General features: G+C 42.7%; 1 protein-coding gene and 4 pseudogenes across 1 annotated transcript in view; 1 reads left to right on the top strand and 4 right to left on the bottom strand.

The window, feature by feature from the left end:
* Positions 1 to 21136, top strand: part of KIT (KIT proto-oncogene, receptor tyrosine kinase) — a 74126-nt gene that overhangs the window by 45981 nt on the left and 7009 nt on the right. Inside the window, exons 8-17 of the mRNA XM_066631933.1 lie at positions 7400 to 7514; positions 10808 to 10998; positions 12477 to 12583; positions 12708 to 12834; positions 14001 to 14105; positions 15203 to 15313; positions 16849 to 16990; positions 18043 to 18131; positions 18467 to 18594; positions 20138 to 20260. Coding sequence (XP_066488030.1) covers positions 7400 to 7514; positions 10808 to 10998; positions 12477 to 12583; positions 12708 to 12834; positions 14001 to 14105; positions 15203 to 15313; positions 16849 to 16990; positions 18043 to 18131; positions 18467 to 18594; positions 20138 to 20260 — 1238 coding nt within the window. The remainder of the gene's footprint in view (positions 1 to 7399; positions 7515 to 10807; positions 10999 to 12476; positions 12584 to 12707; positions 12835 to 14000; positions 14106 to 15202; positions 15314 to 16848; positions 16991 to 18042; positions 18132 to 18466; positions 18595 to 20137; positions 20261 to 21136) is intronic.
* Positions 41 to 163, bottom strand: LOC136656553 (5S ribosomal RNA; annotated as a pseudogene).
* On the bottom strand, positions 193 to 315 carry LOC136656511 (5S ribosomal RNA; annotated as a pseudogene).
* LOC136656579 (5S ribosomal RNA) lies at positions 345 to 467 on the bottom strand (annotated as a pseudogene).
* On the bottom strand, positions 497 to 616 carry LOC136656232 (5S ribosomal RNA; annotated as a pseudogene).

The raw sequence follows: 21136 nt of genomic DNA, 5'->3' as shown, positions 1-21136 counted from the left end.
GGTTGGTTGGCAACCTTCAGTCTCGAAAGACTATGGTATAAGCCTACAGCACCCGGTATTCCCAAGCGGTCTCCCATCCAAGTACTAACCAGGCCTGACCCTGCTTAGCTTCCGAGATCAGACGAGATCGGGAGATAGTGTTCAGTATAGGGAGATGATTGGCAACCTTCAGTCTCGAAAGACTATGGTATAAGCCTACAGCACCCGGTATTCCCAAGCGGTCTCCCATCCAAGTACTAACCAGGCCTGGCCCTGCTTAGCTTCCGAGATCAGACGAGATCGGGAGATAGTGTTCAGTATAGGGAGATGGTTGGCAACCTTCAGTCCCGAAAGACTATGGTAGAAGCCTACAGCACCCGGTATTCCCAAGCGGTCTCCCATCCAAGTACTGACCAGGCCTGACCCTGCTTAGCTTCCGAGATCAGACGAGATCGGGAGATAGTGTTCAGTATAGGGAGATGGTTGGCAACCTTCAGTCTCGAAAGACTATGGTAGAAGCCTACAGCACCCGGTATTCCCAAGTGGTCTCCCATCCAAGTACTAACCAGGCCTAGCCCTGCTTAGCTTCCAAGATCAGATGAGATCGGGCATCTGCAGGGTAACAGTTGCTGCACACACGCACCTTTCTTGCTCCAGAGCAGTTCCCATCTCCCCTTTCTCCTCAATATCAGTTATGATTTAGCATTACATACACAATGAGGTTAGTGCTAATTGAGTTTCCTTAAAACCATGAAAACTCTCATCAAACCATAATGCTGAGGGGAACCATGGAAGGAGAGGAAAGAGCATGGATTTCTGAAGCTGACGTCTGATTGACAAAGCATACTTGCCAAGAGCCAATGCATTATATCTGCATTGGGCTTATAAATGTCAAAAGGTTGGAGTGTGACATGCACATCAACAAAGATATGTTGCTGTTGGGGATTTTTAGATCCTGTTCAATACATCTCACTCACCTTCAAGGTTTCCAGAAGCTGAGCTTCATATATGGTAGGCTACAGTGTCTAGTCATTCAAATTCATGCATTTTGTTTTTCCAGAATATTCTTCTAATTTATGATAGAATACTACTAGGATATAACTTATGCTGCACAACAGCTAGCTCATTTTTGTGACAGGAATAAATTACGTATACTAACAGATATATCTGTCATCTTGCTTTACTCTCTGAAAAGATATCCTTTGTACACAGCTGGTGAGGTTGTAGGTATGACTTTTCCCCTGAAGTCTCCTCTGACTAATGGGATCTAGAATTTCTAGAAGACATTCCAAATTAAATTTCCGTGTTTCACGTAAAGAATGGTTGCTTTGTGTTCTCATATTAAATGAAAGGTGTTTCTATGTGTCAGCTGACCTTCGAGTGCACCCCCTCACATCATTATCACACATGTCAACAATGCTTTCCAAGGAGCTCAAGGCAACATACACGATGTTACCCATTTTATCCTTCTAATAACAACCCTGAGAGGTAGATTACACTGAGAGAGAGTAACTGGCCCAAGATCACCAGAAAGCGATCTTCATGGATCAGTGAGGTTTGGAATGCAGGTATTCCGGGTCCAAGTCCAACACTCTGCTCACTAGACCCCACCTTCTCCTTCTTCCTCTCCAGATGACATCTTCATCTATATGCAAAGGAACATATAGAAAAGTGTGTCCAAATGTGGACTAGTGCAAGCTGTTGTGTGCGTTGCTTTTCTCCTGGATCCCCATCCAGGGAACTGTTTTAAAGGGGCTGGCTTGATGCACACCACTGTTTTTAATTATCCTCAATATCAAGGGGAAAAAAATCTGAATGGCTATATATTGCTCACTGCTTCAATGCCAACAGATTAATTATTGAACACTTCATTAAGCTGTTTTGCATAGTTCCATCCTCTTGTCAATAATCAGCCATTAAGTGCTTTAAATCTCTAATTTCATTAGTTTATTAAGTGCTATTGAGCTGCTATCACGATGGATTCCAAGCACAGTTAAAGAGAGCTTGAAGAAGTTACATTCTTACTCTTGCATCTCAATGGCTGTCGCTTTAGTGGCGCCAAGTCAATTTGTGTTACTTTTATTACCAATTTCTTTTCCCTCCTAATTACTAGAGGCAGATAAATATTTAAGATTACATGGTGGCTGTATGAACGTTATTGCCATTGTCCTCCAGAGAGGAGTTTTTTTAGCCCAATCCTCTGTGTTGACAAGTTAAGTATGTAGGTTGGATGCAAGGACTGGCCAGGTCATTATATGTGCCACACTGAGCCAGACTTGTGGGTTGATGTTGGAAATTGCATTGGAAATACTACCATACGAAAACTTATTTAAAGCTCCTGTGCAGCTGAGAAATTGGCAGAGAGGAAGTGTGGCAAGAGTGGGCTGGCTGGGAAGCAATGGGCCACCCCAAAGCCTTTTTGTGTTGGCCAAAAAGCAGGAAAAGAACTCACTTTGAACAACAATACATACTTCAATGTAGAGTAATCAGTGGTTCAGCGGGATGGATTTGGCTCACTGTCCTTATATACAGGATGCCAATGTAGCTGCATTGGCCACTATGTGTTTTGATGTCACTGTATCTATAGGATACACTGTATCAAAATGTCATATGACTGGCATTTCTTTCTGTATGCCAGGGCTCTCCAGACCCTGTCCTGTGGGCCAGATTTGGTGCCTTGCCTTTTTCCTCCTCCGCGGGAATAGCACTTACCGTTCCACAGGGGAGCCATCCTTCCCTGCCACTGATGACACCCAAACTGAGCTCCAATCTGCTGCTTCCAGTTTCTGTCACCCAGCAGCCACTGTGCCCGATTTCTGGGCAGGTGTGGCAGAATGGAGCTCAGTTTGGGGGAGATCAGTGGTGGGAAAGGATGGCTCCCTGTGGAATGGTAAGCTCTGGTTGCGCCGGGGACACCTTTCCCCACAGTAGTGTCCAGTTTGGAGACTGCTGCTATATGCCAACGTCTGACGTCATTAATTTTGAATTCATTTGTGCTCTATCTGTTGTGGCCTTCGGTCTTTTGGACTCCAGTGAATAAATGTTTCTGTTTTATTCATTTCTGTTCATATGTGTTGCCTGCCACTTGCATCTTAATCATGCTGCTGATAAAAATGGGCTGCAGCCTGTGAAAACTTGCACTCCTGATAAATACAATAGTCTTTATGAGATGCTTCAGAATTCTTTGTTTTTGTTAACAAAACATGCTGATACGTCTGTCTTTAGGGAAATGGGAGCCTCAAAGTATACTTTGCTGAACAATCTATCCCACACTTAGGGCGTAATCCTAACCTAATCCTAAAGTTTTCCCGCACTGGCATAGCTGTGCCAGTGGGGCATGTGCTGCATCCTGCAGTTGGGGGACAGTCGTGGAAGCCTTCTCAAGTTAAGGTAACGTTTGTTCCCTTACCTTGGAATTGCATTGCTCTTATGTCAGGACTGAAAAGTTGGTTAGGATTGCGGCCTTAGCTGCTTAGGTTCTGTGATAAAGTTGATACCAACTGTCAGTCAAGATTTCACAAATGCAGATCTTATGCTGTGTGGCATGGAGAGGGCATTATATCCAAGCATCAAGGAGAAATATGGGATGATACCTCTGTCAACTGCAGGTTTTGAAAACAATATTTATTTCCTTATGAGCAAAACTGTGGTCAAGATTTGGGTGCACTTTTCTTAAAATGTAGTAGTCTCTACAGGTTGCTCTATAGGTAAGATTGGCTTTATAGGTAAGAACAGGTCTTGCTCATAGGTCAACAGTTGGCCATCTTGGTCTAATAATAAAAATTATTATTAGTAATTAAAAAAATTATTACTGTGTAAGGACTCAAGAGTGGGGTTCAACATAAGACACTTTTATTTTATGTTATTTTTGACCCAATCCTATTGGGCCTCTGTGCCACTGGAATGCGCATTCTGGTGGAGCAGTGTGCTTTACACAAAGTGTGACCCACCGTTCTGCACAACCAGGCCACCACCCCAAGAAGTGGGTAGATGCAGCTGTGTGCCAACAGCCTTGAGAAAACCCTGGTCCCAGTGAGTTAGCACAGGGTAGATTGTGGGTGGGAGGAACAAGGAAGGGAGAAATGAGGCAGCAGCTGAGGCAGGGAAAGGGTGTGTTGAAAGGGGGGGTAATCAGCCTTCTTTCCCAACTTTGAGTCACCTCCCCAAGTACACTCGGACTTGTGCCAGCAAAGTATCTGGCGCAGATCCGAGTAGAATCCATCAGGTCAGTGGAGGCTTGATCTGGGGCAAGGGAACGAATGTTCTGGATCTTGGAACAAATGTTTCAGGACCCAGAACTGCTTCGTGTTTCTGCCGCTGCATCAGCGGGGTAAAGATTTAGGTTGGATCAGGCTGTCCATTTATTAAAACTTTCCTGAGATCCTTATAAGATGAGGGAAACATTTAATAACACAGACTGAAATGGTTTGGCATTCTGCACTCACTGAAGTTCTGAGCCATTTTCAAGGGCAGGCCTGGGGGCTCCCATCTCTGCCCCATTTTTCTTGCATAGGATGCCAGTTTTAGTTTTTACTGTGTGACCAAACACTTCCGTTTTCCCCGTAGTACAAGATCAATTTGCCAGAGTCACTTGACAGTTGAAGTATGTAATTAAAAAAAAAATGGTTCTTATTGAATGTGTTTGTTTTGTAGCTAATAAATGAGTTCTAAACTTGCCTGGAGCTGTTTTTCATGACTCTCCCTCTGACCAGGATGTGCATGACTGTTGCATTCTGCACTCAGCTGAGTTGCCTTGTAAATCAACCCTGGCAATTTTGCAGAGGGTTGGCTGGCTTGATGTTTAGATAGAAACACTACATGCAAATGAAGAAAGGGAAGGATTTTCAGTTCCTGTAACATCATTTGTAGACAGTAAAGGGGAGGAAGGATATGCATGGCATCCACTGTTCTTCATCCGTAATCTTAAGAAGCGTAAATCGTCTGAGTGCTTTGCAGTTTTACATGTAGTAGCAAGCTGGCGTGCCCTTGTTACTCAACTGTATTTAAAACATGTTAATGAATTTAAAATATCCATAGATATATTTATAATATATAATAACATTTGCCATAAGTGTGCAAAGATTTCGCATGCCAGTGGTACTTATAACAATTCGGTAACATAGGTCAATATTTTTATTCCTGGATTACAGATTGTGGGTAAGGCCTAAGGATTGTAACTCATGTTAGCCAATTCACGATTGAGCTAAGGTTCAAACTGGTGATTTCCTGGCTCATAGCTCATGTTTTTACCATTACTGTATGCTGTCTCTGGTTGAAGTTTTTCTTTTGTATCTCAGCATTTGGAAAGATTGTGGATGTCAAGATATTTACGTGGATGTTTCTAGACCATTGGATTCGGTTCCTATTAAAGCTGTCCAACTTTTCCATTAAATAAGCCCTTACAGGATGTTATAGGAAAGTTTGTCAAAATTCTTTTTTGGCGTACCTGTTCTTCTGAATTTTTTTTTTAAAAGACAGCTAGAATAAATGCCTGTAAATCCTATTTATTGCTGCTGTCTTCCCCTCGGCTCAGATAATCATCTTTTAAACACAGTAGTGCTGTGTTTCCCTAAATATAATAAAAGAAAACACAATATCTTGGAAAAGGAAGTAGAATTTGACAAACCCTTAATCTGTACAGATGTATATTTTAGGTTTCTAACAGTGTAACAAACCATTAATCTTCCTTTCAGTTAATGGAAAACCTCTGTTAGAAACTGAGTTTAAACAAAAGCTGTGTTTCCTTAAATCCACTCGTGCTGAAAGAGTGGAGTGAACAGACCTGGCAGCCATAGACATCAGGCTGTGCGGTGTGCCCCCAAACACATTCTCAGCTGGCCCATGTCCATGACCAGGTGCCGTATTAGGCACCTGCTGTTGATGGTGGCAGGCTATCTGGCCCCCCAAGAGCACACATCCCTGTGACCACTGCTGTACAACCTCTGGTGGGTTCCCTGGGGCTATGCACATGCTCAAATCAAGTGACTCCTGATAGGAGCCATTCAGGTCTGCAGGCCACTCTGGCAGCAATCCTTGGTGTCCCATGGGTAGCCATCTGTGCCCCTCAAAGGCTGCCCTCCTCCCTATTCCTTATGCTCCACCAGCTGTGATTCCTGCCCCAGTAGAATTCTGTCAGCATCAGTCACAGAGTCTGGGTTGTTCTGTGAGGGTCAGCCCTCCCTCTTTGCCTTGCCCCATGGGGACAGTCCATGCCTGGGTGGGGGTGGCGACATTGGCCAGGATCCTCCCATCTTTCCCCACCATGGGTCCCATCAGCTAGTTGCAAGTGTGGTAAGAGCACCATTAGGTCTGCAGGCTAGACCACACTCCAGGCTGCCAATGGGCCAGCTATAGTTCCCTGTGGGTGGGGCAGGGATAAAGGACACGGAACATATGGGGGGACCTGGTCTCTTCCCAAAGAAAACCAGGACATCATGCCTTTATTCAAAGCAGGTATATTTAGGAGGTACAAAATGGAGGAAAGGCATATGGGGGTTAGCAGGGGGGGGCTAAACAGTTCAATGGGCGGTCATGGGGTTGAGATACAGAGAAAGAGCCAGTAAGAGGTCCACTGAGGTGATCCCCAGCATGGTTATGATGGCCTGGAGAGTGGCCTGCACTATCATACTGTCACAACTGTTACCAGGGAAAGCCAGCAGAAGAGTTGAATGCCCCCTTCCCTGTCTTCTAATTCTCCTTGACAAATTACTCCCTGCCAACACTGTTTGGCAAAAGAGAAACAGAAATTGGGGTCTCAATGCACAAGGTAGCCATGAATGTGACATTCAAGCATTAGAAGGTTATAAATCTTGCTGAGGTAAAGTGTGTGAAAAAGTTTAAGCACTTGGGAAAAATTCTAATTACAGTAGAACCTCCAAAGTTGACCACCTCTCTATAATGACCACCTCCTTAAGTTGACCTAATTTTCTAGAGCTTTGGGTTTTTCTAGACCTAATTTTCTAGAGCCTTTTTCCCCCGTATGTTGACCACCCCCCTATGTTGACCAATTCCTCCAGCCCCTTGGGTGGCCAACTAAAAGAGGTTCTACTGTACTTTTAAAATGAAAATTTAGTTTCTCTTTGTGTGTAGTGCAATTCTTTGTATGTGTACTTGGACGCGGGTCTCATGGTGTCCTTACTTACTCCTAGGTGCATAGGTTTGTAACCTTAGGCAGATGCCTTGGCTGCTACTGCGCATATTTTCAACCTGTGTCTAACATTTATTATTAGTATTATTAACAACAGTATTTATATATTGTGTTTCAACAAAAAATTCACAAAAGCAATTTACAGACAAAATCAAATCATTAAATGGCTGCTTTACGACCAAATAATTAGGCAGAATTATGAGCAAGGTGTAGGAATTTGTGGAAGACGACTAGACCCCAGGACTGACTGTGGGCCTATCATTTATTTTCCAGTCAAGCCAGAGATTATCATTTCAGACAGACTTAGCAATGGGATGCTTCACTGTGTGGCTACTGGGTACCCTGCACCTACAATAGAATGGTATTTTTGCCCAACAACTGAGCAAAGGTGAGTGGACAAATTGTTTTGTACATGTGTTTTGACTTTTGATTAGATTTGGAATCAATTGATCAATAAATCAATAGAATCATCCCCTTCTCTTCAAATATATGCATGGTTTTTGTAGGTTACAGTACCTGTCAGCAGTTAGTATATTCTGAGAAGCAAACAAGGGAGTGTTGATCACCAATTTATCCTTCTTGTCCTCTGAAACCTGCCAGGAAGTTCCATTGCCACAAGTGTCTTTTTGCCTTTAGATTTGGAACTGGGGGTTAGGGGACGGAACAACCAATCAGCATCCTTGGGGGGGGACGACCACTGGCTTTAGTCGATGTGGTTGGCAACCTTCAGTCTCGAAAGACTATGGTATAAGCCTATAGCACCCAGTATTCCCAGGCGGTCTCCCATCCAAGTACTAACCAGGCCTGACCCTGCTTAGTTTCCGAGATCAGATAAGATGAGGCATGTGCAGGGCAACAGTTGCGGCTTTAGCCGATGGACCTCTAGTTGCTCACTCCACACTCTACAAGTAGTTTTGCTTATGGAGAAGGGTTTTTTTTTTTTTTTTTGCTGTTTTTCTTGAAGGAGTCACTGTAATTTATGACTAGACATTAAGGGCTAAATTGGACTTCAAAAAAAACTTACACCTGCTTACAGCTGCACTGTTCTTGGTCCTAATTATTTAACCCTGTAGAATGACAATTACAAAATAGCTTCTGTGTATGACTATTATCTTTTGGATTTATCATGTAATAACACAATTTTCCAGAACACAGGGTAATTAGATTTCCATTTACACACAGTAGATTATATGGTAAATGTGTCTTGTAAGCTTGAGGAAAAGAAAAAAGAATTAACCTCAAAGGTAATTACCAACTTTCTAAGACGATTGTATGTGCTTCCAGTGCAGGTAGAGGATTTGCAAACTGGATTATAAAATACATATTTTGTCCGAATTCCAGACATTGCTAGCAGATAATACAGGTCTTTCTGAATCATTTTTCAAAAGTTATTTTTCCTAAGTTTCCTTTTGAAAGACACATTCTTCTTCAACAATAAAATTTCTAAGATTAGTCATCAACCCTCCTGTGTCCGTGGGTCCCAGTGAGTCAACACAGGGTAGATGAATACCATATACCACTTTTTCAACAAAAAAGTGTTTGTGTGTGAAAGGAGAAAGAAAATGGTTTCTTATTTCAGAAGGGCTAACAAACTGAAAAGAAACAAAGGAGAGAGACCAGTACTGGTAACTAGGATGGACATATGTTGGATTGCCTTAGGGACAGTTGCTCTTCCCCTGCTAAATGTAAGAGAACCACAGCATATGAAATTTGTTCTACCGAGTCAGCCCGTTGGTCCTCCTACAACATTTTGTCCAGTTGCATACCTGGCTGCAGCTCTCCAAGGTTTTAGAGAGAGACCTTTCCCAGCCAGGAACCTTCTACGTAGACAGCATGTGCTTCTTCCCAACCAATCTTTCAAACGTGTGCTCCACTCCCCAATAAAGTCCTTGTGCTGGGCTATGAAACTCACCCCTCCCATGAATCCCATGCTGGGTTTCTGTCCAAACTCCCTTTGAATAGTATTCCTGTTGGTTTAAGAAAGACCAGCCATCTGCTGCCACAGCATCATAGACCCTTCCTTTGCAGTGGTGCTGGGAGTCCAGTGTTCAGTACTGGGCTCTGCCTTTTTTTGGCATTCTCTACACAAATTAATTTCTGCTAATATGCATTTCTCCTATAACAGGTGAACTGTTACAAGCTTGTTTTGTCAGCTGTGAACAGTATCATTACATAGAAAATACGATGACTTTTGTGGCCTCTGTTCTGCTAGTTTTTGCTGGTTACAGTTCATCAGTGTCTTGTCCCACTTAAATATTTATTGAAAGTTATTCATTGAAACTTATCCAAGTTGTTCAACAGCAGAGTTGCTTGACCTCTTGTTAATAAAACCTGCTCAGGAAGGAGGTGTTCCTGGTGGACTGTGCCAACTTGGTTGACAGTATAGCACTACACACAGGGCAAGTAGTCATTGGGAAATTATCCTCATTTGTGCCAATTTAGAATATGAACATATTCCTTGAATATTTTAGCCTTTGAACTTTTGTGTCCTCTCTCCCCCTATGTGTGTGTAAAAACATCTATTGAAAACAGATAGGGTGAGCACATGAAATCTCCTGTCATACTTTCTGCAGTACCCCTGGGGGCTGGGGGATAAGAATAGGCCCTCAGTTTGGCTGTACTTGTCATAAGAGGCAACTAAACCGCCACGAGGTAGATGGGACTTGTTAGCCTGGAAAGGCAGCTCATCTGAGAGAAGGAAAAACTGATCCCAAACCTCCACTGCCTTGTGGCTACATCCAGTTATGGAAAAGGCTTCAGGAGTCAACCTCGAGGCAAAATCTGGTTCATGGCTGAACACAGTCACGTTCAGGCAACTCCTGCGACGCCGCTGGAAACAACCGTATTGGCTTCTGCCTTTCCATTGGACCATTCCAGCGACGTGGAGAGGGGGGATTTGCTGCATGGGAAACAGTCTATCCTCCATATCTGCTTTACCCAGGCTTCGCGCACTGGAGAAGACGCTCTGTTCCAGAACCACCATTCAGAGCGCGATACCATAGTCTTCCGAGACTGAAGGATGCCAACAACTTTCTGCAAGATGAAATCCTTTTTATTCATATAAGGATCTACATATTTGGATCTCTCCCCTTCTTTAAAGGGAGGGGAGAGATTGTCCTTAGAGAAGAGCCATATGCTGCCCAATTCTATCCCCCACCATTGGCACTGTGAATCTGTATTGACCAAGCATGTGCTGCTGGAGAGGGGGCAATCAGACAGCCTACAGGAGGTAAGTAAAAACATTTTTATTTACCCCCCAGTAGGCTGTCTGATTGCCTATTGGTCTCCTTGGACATATGACAGACATTTCTCTGGCGTACATGTGAGAAAAGAAAAGGGACTGGGTGGCTTAGAAAGAGGGAATAAGAAATCTCCCTAACCAGTCCATGCACTCCCCCAATCTCCCCTTGCCCTCCCCCTCCTTGCCCATGACATCCCTCTGCCACCAAGTTAAAGGGACATCTGAAGGACTCTGAAGCCAATGCTATGTGCACTGCACCACTTTCCCTTTGCAGCAGTGACCCATAAATGCAGCTGCAGACCAGCTTTTGTACCGCCAGAAAGTGCCTTGCATTTCTGAGAGTTCCATAGCACAGGGCAACCATAGGATTGGACCCCCAATTGCATAGCTCGTCAGCTGCCCACTGAGTTGTATTCATCCATTTGCACTGCTTCATTCAGGTGTTCAGATTCACCCAACATTTCTCCGGTGCACATGAAGCCTTTTAAGGATCCGCCCCTTCATTCCTTTGGCAAAATAGTCGTTGAGAGCACAGTTGATGCCAGCATGTTCAAGGTCAATGGCACCGTTGCGTGTGAGGCTTCCAATGATGTTGCCCGGAGTTCTGCTATTTTCAACTTTGCAATTAAAGGTAATGGCTAGTGGGACCTTTAAAACAATGTATTTAATACACTGCTCCTTTTAGTTATGCTACCCTTTGGTATATAATTGACATTGTAATATGATTTAACTCCTAATCTCCACAGCCTACAGTCTCTCCTCTCTCTGTTGTGTTTTGCAATTTATTCCCCCTCCCCCCTTTTTTTGTTAAAATTTGTACTACAAGATCCTTAGGTCAGGAAATAGCTGTTTCTTCCTGTATTTATAAAGGTTGGGCATCCCTTATCTGAAGTACTTGGGACCAGAAGCATTTTGGATATCGTATTTTTCCCCATATTTTGGAATATTTGCATGTACCTAACAAGTTATCTTGGAGATGGAGTCCAAGTCTAAACACAAAATTCATTTATTTTCATATACACTTTATACACATAGCCTGAAGGTATTTTAATACAATATTTTTTAATAATTTTGTGTAGCCTGTCACATGAGGTTAGGTGTGAAATTTTGCATTTGTGGCATCATGTCGGTGCTCAGAAAGTCACAGTATTCGGAATACTTTGCATTTCAGAATTCCTGATGAGGGATCCCCAACCTATATCAGTATATAAATAGTGTGCTGTATAAATAAATTTATATTACTTTTCTTCATCTTAATACCTGTTACACTATTTATTTCCTTTTATACATTGTATATTGTAATTATCTGCATGATTTCTATAGTTTTAACCTAAAGCAGTGTTCAGATATCTACTTAAGAGCCCATTAAAGTCAAATTTAAAAATAACTATGTTTTATGCAAGAATAATACTATTCTAATAGCCAGATTTCATTTTTTGGCTGAGATCCCAATCGTGTGCTCTTCAGTGCCGGCGGTACAAGGGTACCGCCGGCACTGGGTGTCATAAATGTGACGTAAAGCATGTTTATAGCACGCTGGGAGTAGGGAATGCCAGCACCCCCAGCATGATGGGATGGCTGGCCGGTGTTCCTGTAGTGCTGGCTGGAGGTAAGGCTTTTGGGGGTAGGGGAGAGGTGGAGTGTGGGTTGAACAAGGGAGGGGAGGATCAGGGCTGGGAGAGGGGTGAGACCAATGGAAGAGGCCTTTGCCAGATCCTATACTCCTTGTTGTCCTGAAAAGCCCGACATGGAGCTCCTCTAGTCTGTGCTGGCAAAATCTGGCGCAGACTGGAAGAGACCCACTGCAGGGCCAGCACCCTTTCTTGGGGGAAGGGGATGGATGTCCTCTACCCCCGAAAGGAACCTCTGGTGGCTGCTGCAGCACCCATAAGATGCAGAGATACCCATTTTGGCACTGCTTCTCTAGGCACCAGGCAGCTTAGGATTGGGCTGTGGGTCTTGTGTCCAAAACTATGGATGCATCTGCGCTAGAATGTCTCCTGCTCCCAGTTCTGGAGCAGTAGGAGAAGGCCAAGTTGGTATTAAGATTCTGTTCATTGCTGTGTTTAAATTGAGATTTATTTATTTTTTTGCCCCGTCTCTTTCCAGAACAAGTCAGTCCCCACACCCTTTTCACTCCTTTGTTAAGTGGCTTTGGAGCAGCAGCAGGAGTTTTGTGCATCATAGTAGTAGTTCTTGTGTATAAATATCTCCAGGTAAGATCCAGACATGTAGCTTAAAGCACCCTTCTGCTGTTATTCCCCCCCTGCTCCCCCCCCCCACTGGCCGCATCCACATCTACAGTTATAGCACTTAAAGTGTTTTTTATCTGTTTCTTAGAAACCCAAGTATGAAGTTCAGTGGAAAGTAGTTGACGAAATAAATGGAAACAACTATGTTTACATAGACCCAACGCAGCTTCCTTACGATGACAAATGGGAGTTTCCTAGAAACCGGCTCAGTTTTGGTTAGTTTGTGTGCACTTGATTAGACTTTGTTAAGCCTCTAGACATCTGACTGTGTCAGTCAAATTGTATTTTACTCCTTCCCCAAGTGTGAGACTAATAATTCGTTGTGTGAGGTATGTCTTGTGTTTAAGGAACGTGTTGTGCTTAAGGACCTTGTTTCCTCTTTGGAGCAAGACTAGACGGCATAAGATCCATCACAGTTAGCCTACATAACCTTGCACAGTTGCCAAAGGCTAGTCTTGCATATGGCCCAGGTAGCACTTTAATGGTTACCTGCTATGGGCTGATTGGACTGGGAAAAAGAATAGAAAAATTTTCCTGGGGAATGGCTTTGATGGCAAGTGAGAGGGGCCACCTACATGGCACATTGCACTGCCTGTAGTACTAATCTCACACCCCCCTGTGGCTATACCACTGGCTCTGCCACCTAAATGAGGGTGCTGCAGGAGCAAACACTCTTTCTGTCCCTCCCACCCTCACCGCTTTACTATCCTATCCCTCCACCCGTTCCCCTGGTTTGTGATGGCACTTATAAATGATCCCTTAGCACAGGGGTGTCCAAAGTTTTTGGCAGGAGGGCCACATCAGCTCTCTGACACTGTGTCGGGGGCCGGGGGGGAAAGAATTACTTTACATTTAAAATTTGAATAAATTTACATAAGTTTACATAAATGAATATATTAAAGACAAACTTGTATGAATGAATGAAGGTCTTGCAATAGCTCAAGGCCTATAAAAGGCCTTGCACAAAGCAAGGCTGGCCTTTCCTTTGCTGCTGCTGCTGCATCAAAGATGTGAAACAGCAAGAAGTGGAGGAAGCCCTCATCCCACAGCTCATTTGAGAGGTCAAACAGTCGCCCTCACGTTGCGAGCAGTTGCATCGGGCCAGTGTGGGCTCCACCAAATCTCTGGAGGGCCAGAGGCTCATTGGAGACTGGGGGCTTCCTGAGGGCCGCAAGTGGCCCCAGGGCCGGGGTTTGGGCACCCCTGCCTTAGCAGTTAGGACACTTCCTGTAGATCTTAGCTTATCTCTGCTTTACAGTGTAAAAAGTGTCTTTAAAATTGATCAAGTAATTTAGATTATATAGTTAATCACACTGTGTATCCATTTTGGGAGAACCTTTGCTGCTTATCATTTTATTTTTGCTCTCTGACAATCCTTTAGGCAAGATTCTTGGTGCGGGAGCTTTTGGGAAAGTTGTCGAAGCAACTGCTTATGGTTTGTTCAGGCCTGATGGGGCCATGAGAGTAGCTGTTAAAATGCTCAAACGTAAGTTCTGTGCCTTTGTTTTCTTTTAACTTTAATTTAATTTTTTTTTTATATAACCACAAGATATAAATAGCAAAAGTACACAGGAGAGGTACAAATAACATGACCAAACTACTAGTTGATATACATGTACTAGAAATTATCAATTAATAGTAATGATACTACTAAAAAAAGAACAAAGCTCTTAATACTGTTATTAATATAACATTAACATCTTTTTGTATTCAAGTTCACACATTACAAAAACCATAGGCATAGCTGAATCATTGAACAGAAAGGCCTGTACTTCCATATATCATAAAAGAAGGAATGGGTTTTCTACAACCAAATTTTGTTTAGTATTCCAATAAACGCTCCAGCTGTCCCATTGCTCTCTGTTATCCATTAACCAGGTTTAATTCATTTCTTGAGCAGACATACCAAATCAGTTTATTAAGTTTAGCAAGGTCCCAAAGCTTCACAAACCATTGGTGACCAGCCCAAGGTAATCCATCTCTTAGCCTAACATAATTCATAAGGAGGCACAGGAGGGGAAGAAGGCATCCTGAGGTCCGTGGAAGAAAAGCAGTAAACAAATGTGAAAAATCAAGAGTGGAATTATCTCTTGGCCTTGGTAATAGCATCTTTCCCTTATTTAGCCCTTATTAAACTTGTGGCAACAGTCGTGTAGGCTTTTGTTTCTCTAACTATGTTCCCCTTCACTTGGGTTAATAATAGCACTACTAGTTCTAAAATGAGGTCCACTTTCTTGTCACTAGAGTGGTCCCAAAGTGGATTATGTATAATTTTAAAAAGATACAATAAAACCTATCATCATTGTCAGCTTGAACACAGTTTAATGAAAATCAGTTATCTACAGCACAGTTTGGCAGCAAATTCCTGTCTTACAGCCAGATCTTCACCAGCTTTCTGAACAGCAATCGAATGAACCAATAGAGGTTCATTTCACTCCTTGGGGAGTGAAATTGCAACCATTGATCTTAAAGCATGTGGGAGCATGTTTGGGAGGATGCAATCTGAAAGGACCTCACACATACGTGGTACCTCGCAGGTATTGTACCTGTTTGGGTTACTGACCCTCAGTGTTTTCTTTCTAGCCAGTGCCCATTTCACCGAAAAAGAAGCATTGATGTCAGAGCTGAAAGTGTTGAGTTACCTTGGCAACCATATTAACATTGTGAATCTACTTGGAGCCTGCACTGTTGGAGGTATGGTTTTTGACAAACTCCCTTGTCTGGGTAGCTTTAGAGGACAGCTGGTGAAGTTTGCTTCCAGAGTCTGTAGTATTAAGAGTGTAACTATATGCCTGGTTTCAGGTAATCTTTGGAAAAAACAGGTCCTGTTTCCTATGGGACCCTTTCCCCACACAGGCAGCTTGGGCCATCAGGATGATTGATGGACCCCAACACACTTAGTTTAAACCTTACCAATTGATTAACAGTCCAATTGTACCCCTGCTTGTGTGTAGGATGTAGGGCTGCCAGTTCAGTGTCTGTTGTATTCTGCACACCAGTAGAGGATCAGGTCAGCCAGGAAAGGTAAGTAAAGAAACATGTTACTTACCTCTCTGGCTGCTATCTAATCCCCTATGGGCCTGCTCAGATCTAAATAGGTGTTTTGCTGATGTAGATCCATTACACTGAAGGCGTGTGTCAGACCGGGGATGGAGTAAAGCATTCCTCAGCTGCCAGTACCATCAAGACGTATCCCATCTTGCCCTGATCCCTGCCCTGATCGTCTCCCATCACCAGGAAAACCACGGTGGTGGCCGGTCTGTGGGGCACTGTCAGAAGCACATGGTTTTCCAGGCCTTGTGCTGGCAGGAACGCTTTGCAGATTGGTAGAGAGGCTGCTGCAATGGCATACCATGCAGAGAGGATTAGACCGTAAGTGATCCATGCATCCTTACCACAACAGATGGTCTGAGCTCTTCTTATAATACCACCTGACATAAACAAGTATGTTTTTTACTATTATAAAAACTCACATTACTGAATTAAGGCAGTCGTGAAGTGGGGGTGGGGGAGTGAGCTGTCCAGAGTAAGCAGTGCTAGAGCAGAATCTTATAATTGAAATACTAGGCAATCTTATGAGATATTCAAATGACTTAGAGGCATCCATGCATTCAGAAAACATAAATTTGATCTAAAAACATTTGTACCATTGGTGAATTGATCCTACCGTCAAATTTCATTTTTAATAGTTTAAAAGGTCTGGAGCATTTTGCATTCTGTCTCAAAAGGCTGTTCTGTCTGAATAATTTTTTCTATTATACTGAGGACTATAATGTTTTAGATCGTTTCCACAACATTACTGTAAGAGCAAGAAGTCCTACTGTAAACAGGAGTGAATCAAAGGGATTAATGTTAGAAGCTTACATTTGGAACAGATAACTTCCTTCAGGAAGAGCTCAAAAATGAAACAGATGTGTCTGGTTTGCACCGTTATCACAGGACTTATTTAATTCTTTTTTTAAAAAAAATGACAACAATGCAGCACTATTGATGTGTGGAAATAATTAATTAGGAATGACATCATTTTAATTAGAAATAGAGCCCAGCTTCTGAATAGAGAAGCTTGCTGATGAAATTTCACCATGACTTTTCAAGCTGAAACAGTATTCTAGTTTGTTTTGAAAGGGCCCATTTTTGTACGTGTAGCCAAATAAGGGATTTGTTTTTTTAAATGTATGAGCCATAATACAACACTCACCCATTGCTTCAAACTTCCTCTGCATCTGCAGGTCCCACTTTGGTCATCACAGAATACTGCTGCTATGGTGACCTTTTGAATTTTCTGCGAAGGAAACGGGACTCCTTTATTTGCCCAAAGCATGAAGAAACAGCTGTTTACAAGAACCTTCTTCATCAAAAAGAACTCATATAGTAAGGACACTGAGCCAGTGTTTTCTGACATTGCCAGGAAATTACAGTTCATCTTTTGTGTGTTCTTGCTTTTTATAGATTTGTACCCATTTTCTGAGGGGGGGAGCCCCTTTTATTTATCCATTTCTATTTCATTTTTCTTCTGAGTAGTTCCGGTGGTGCACAAAAGGCCAGTATTTTACCTTTTGTTTTACTTTTCACTATTTTACCTTTACAGCTACGTTCTGAGGTAGTCTGGACTGAGAGATGGTCCCTTGCCCTCTTCTGAACTTTGTGCAGGGATCTGAATCTTGAGCTTCATGGCTCAGTCCACCACCCCAGTTCTCGTTTCTGGTGGAGCTGAAATTATTCCACACAAGGGTTTTGACTAGGTCTTTAAGGGCCCAATCCTATCCAACTTTCCAGCGTTGATGTGCCAATGGGCCACCTGCTGTATTTTGGGGGGGGGGATATCATGGAGGCCTCTTCAAAGTAAAGGAACAGGTTCCCTTGCATTGTGGCTGCATCAGCACTGGAAAGCTGGCTATGACTAGGCCCTAAATCTCCTACAGATTCACGTGAACATTCCACCTTACCCTTCAACTAACCAGTGGTCTACCTGTCTGCCAGATGTTTCCAGAACTAGTATGAAAATACAGGGATAGTAATCAGGGTTGGCAGTTCAGGTCCTCATACAAATTATAAGGATAATAGCTTAATATGGAAATCACACAGTCTGTATTTCTTCAAGTGGCTTCCAGCTTTGTTACCTGTCTTGACCATGTCATGTGATATCCAGGTATCCAGATTATTTGAAGCCAAATGCAAGTTCATTTGTTCATCAGCCCACAATCCAGGATCATTCACAGTATGTGAGGACCCATCTGTCACCCACTCCTAGAGCTGGGGAAACAGCTAGAGCTCTAGGTGTAGATGCTGGATCCAGAATAATATTTTAGTACCTAGAGGTTTACATTTTCTGTAGATGATTCCTTTATAAAAGCTGGTTTTTATTTATGTTGCAAAAATAACCTATATATTGTGACTTCATAGTTCCTCTGCTTTACATTCAGTGATGCTTGCAATGAGTATATGGATATGAAACCAGGAGTTTCTCAGATCATCCACACCAAAGCCTCTAATAGAAGCCCAGGGAGGTCAGGTAAGTTGGCAGCAGGAAAGGGGGGAAAAAAGGCAAATTACTTCAGTTTTAAAATTACTTGTACCTATAAACACACGTCCAATTAAAAAATCTAATTCAGTGCAATAGAACTTTTAACAATGTACACTGAAGCTGAAAATTATTTTATAGTTTTCCATTGGCTGGATGAATTTAGATAGGATGTTCAGAATTACTTCACATTTGATAATAGATAATGTGTTTGAGTAGCGCATCAATGTTAATTTGGTGCCATGCTCTGTTAATAGAAAGTGTGCTATCTTCCCACACTGCCATAATTAATGCATTAATGTATTATTCTCACTTGTGTTGCTTAGGATCATTTGCTAATCAGGATGTCACCATTGCTATCTTAGAAGATGATGAACTGGCTCTAGATATTGAAGACCTATTAAGTTTTTCTTATCAAGTGGCTAAGGGGATGAGCTTCCTTGCCTCTAAAAATGTAAGTTGGGAAGTAATGGTGTATTTGCATAGAGTGATATTAAAATGTGCATAATGGCACTAAGGAGTGATTTTTTTTTTAAAGGAGGGAGAGCCAACTGGTGTCTTGCATCTGACTTGATTTGTTCCAATGTCTTCCACCCCTGCCCAAGCCAGATTAGGAGTGCAAGTCACCAGTTCTTACCTGGCAGCTGCACGTCCCATTGGGGAAAAAGAGATTGTGATGGTTAGGAACATAACCAGATTGGTTCTTCAGTCTGAGCCAGATTCTCCCCAGCCAGTTGAGGTGGGGGGCCATGTGATGGCATCAGCAAGGGAGTGTTTTGGTCAAGAAATCTAACCCTAATACAGTTGGCCTTTTTCTTTTGAGTACCACCTTTACTGAGTACTACTTGCCTAAGTACCACTTCCATCAGGAGTACTACTTGCCTAAGTACCACTTCCATCAGCTGCTATGTGTAGAAGTGAGCAGCTTGCCTCATGGTTGTCTGTGCATTAAGAAGAAACTTCTCTGTTCCTTGTTTTCTCCTCATCTTCTCTTCCATTTTGCATTCTTCTTACCCAGCCCACACCTCTTTTGAGAGCTGGGCCACTGTGCAGTCACACCTTGCTGCTGGTGCTCTTCCACCCCAGTCATCTCCACTTTTGGCTGGGCTAGGCCAGGCAGAGCAATTTTATGCAGTTCCCATTGCAGTGGGTCCAAGTACCACCTGTTATACTCAAGTACCTCCCCTTCTACCACATGTTGAAAAGCACATTTTTAGAGCAAGTGTCATTAGTGGAAGTGATACCATTGATCCTTGTCAATTCTATTGCACTGAGGCAGCCTTTTGAAAATGTTCAAGTGCTTCACCTACTTTATTTGCTTCATGCAAAATGTTTGGGTTCAATTTGCATTAGATCATCCATGACTCTTGTTGGGCTATGACTTCTCCTTGTAGCTGAGCAAAATGATTAAGAGCAGAACAAGTAAATAAAAATACTTCAGGTCCTAACTATTTTAGCTGGAAGCATATATCATTGATTTCAATGGAACGTTTGTCCAAATAAACATGCTTTGAATTGTGTTCTAGCTGGCAGTGTCAGAGGGCAGGAGAAGTGAAACAAATCCCTCTGTATGTCACCTTATTAATGCAATTAAGGGAGAGTAGAAACTGTAGGATCCTGCTGTTTACCTTGGCATAATTCCTTTTGTATCCGATAAGAGCCTTGTTCCTATTCTTTCTTTTTGCTAGTTATATTTTGGCTGGCAAGTTTATTGGCAACTAACTTTGGCAAGCTGGTCTTATAGAATGGATCAGCAATTCTCCACTGAGGTGTTTGTTTCCAGTGAATAAGATAGGATTACAGCCCAAGTCTTACTGAACACAATAGGCTTACTTCTGAATACAATAAATAACACTGTTTTTAAATATCTCTATGTAGAATTGGGAAGGACAAAACATGACTGTTTAGAATTTTCATTGCTGGACCGTTATTTTTGTTTGTGTTTTTCTTTATTTTGATTTTTTGTGGGTTTATTAAATTTTGTTTTGCTCTTTCAGTGCATTCACAGAGACTTAGCAGCAAGGAACATCCTCCTTACTCATGGTCGGATAACAAAAATCTGTGATTTTGGTCTTGCACGAGATATCCAGAATGACTCCAATTATGTGGTTAAAGGAAATGTAAGTATGTTTGGGCAAAACATTGACTCTCATGACTGTAGATCGTACCATGAATCTGCTAGCCACCTAATCATTTCTGCGGAAGGAGCACAATTTGCAAGTCCAATCCAAATGATTTCCAGCAGCCAGCAATCACCTGCGGGATGCAGCGTCACTCGTGACAGCGCCACTGCATCATTGTGCAGGAATTTACGTGGGGTTGGACTGTCAGAATTGAAACAGGCGGAGGAAACAAAGCGAGCTGACCTTCCAAACAGAAGGTACAAAAGAGGACCCTTCTGTCATCAGTTAGCTCAGTGCAAATGGGCTCTCCTGGAATAAACTTCCTCTCAACTAAATCTCTTGAATAAACCCATAATCTCTTCCTGCACGTTGGGGGTGCAGTTCAAGCTGTCTCTTGAAATAATGAGGATCCATCTCATGCCAGGCTCAAACAAAGAAGCCTGCATTCCTGCCTCTCAGATCAGTTTTGATCTCCATTTTGTGATTTTTCCCTTGCAATATGCGATGCGAGATGAGGTAAACTGGTGACTGAGTGTCCCCTAATAGCATCTACTCAGACAGAGAAACTAAAGTGAGTGTCCAGGTTTAGTTTTTCAGCCCCCAGGCTAAGTTTCTGCATCTAGGATATTTGCAGGGCAACAGCTTGCAGGTGGGCAGTAAGTAATTACATTCCATTTGTCTAGATTAGGGGTTTTCAGTGTCCTGAGTTGCCTGATGTTTCATGGTCTGAAAGAGAAGAGGAATCAACTGCAGCTGTCAGGAACTGGGGACAGAAGATGTCCCCTTAATTGAGTTTGGCATAATCTCAAACCAGATGCTAAGGGAACTCTGATCATTCTGGAAAGTGACAGCAGCCATCACTTTGGTCTATAG

Source organism: Tiliqua scincoides, chromosome 6 (assembly GCF_035046505.1).
Source record: "Tiliqua scincoides isolate rTilSci1 chromosome 6, rTilSci1.hap2, whole genome shotgun sequence".
Classification (NCBI taxonomy): domain Eukaryota; kingdom Metazoa; phylum Chordata; class Lepidosauria; order Squamata; family Scincidae; genus Tiliqua; species Tiliqua scincoides.
The sequence above is the reverse complement of the archived record's forward strand: the minus strand, read 5'-3'. Positions and strand labels throughout refer to the sequence as shown.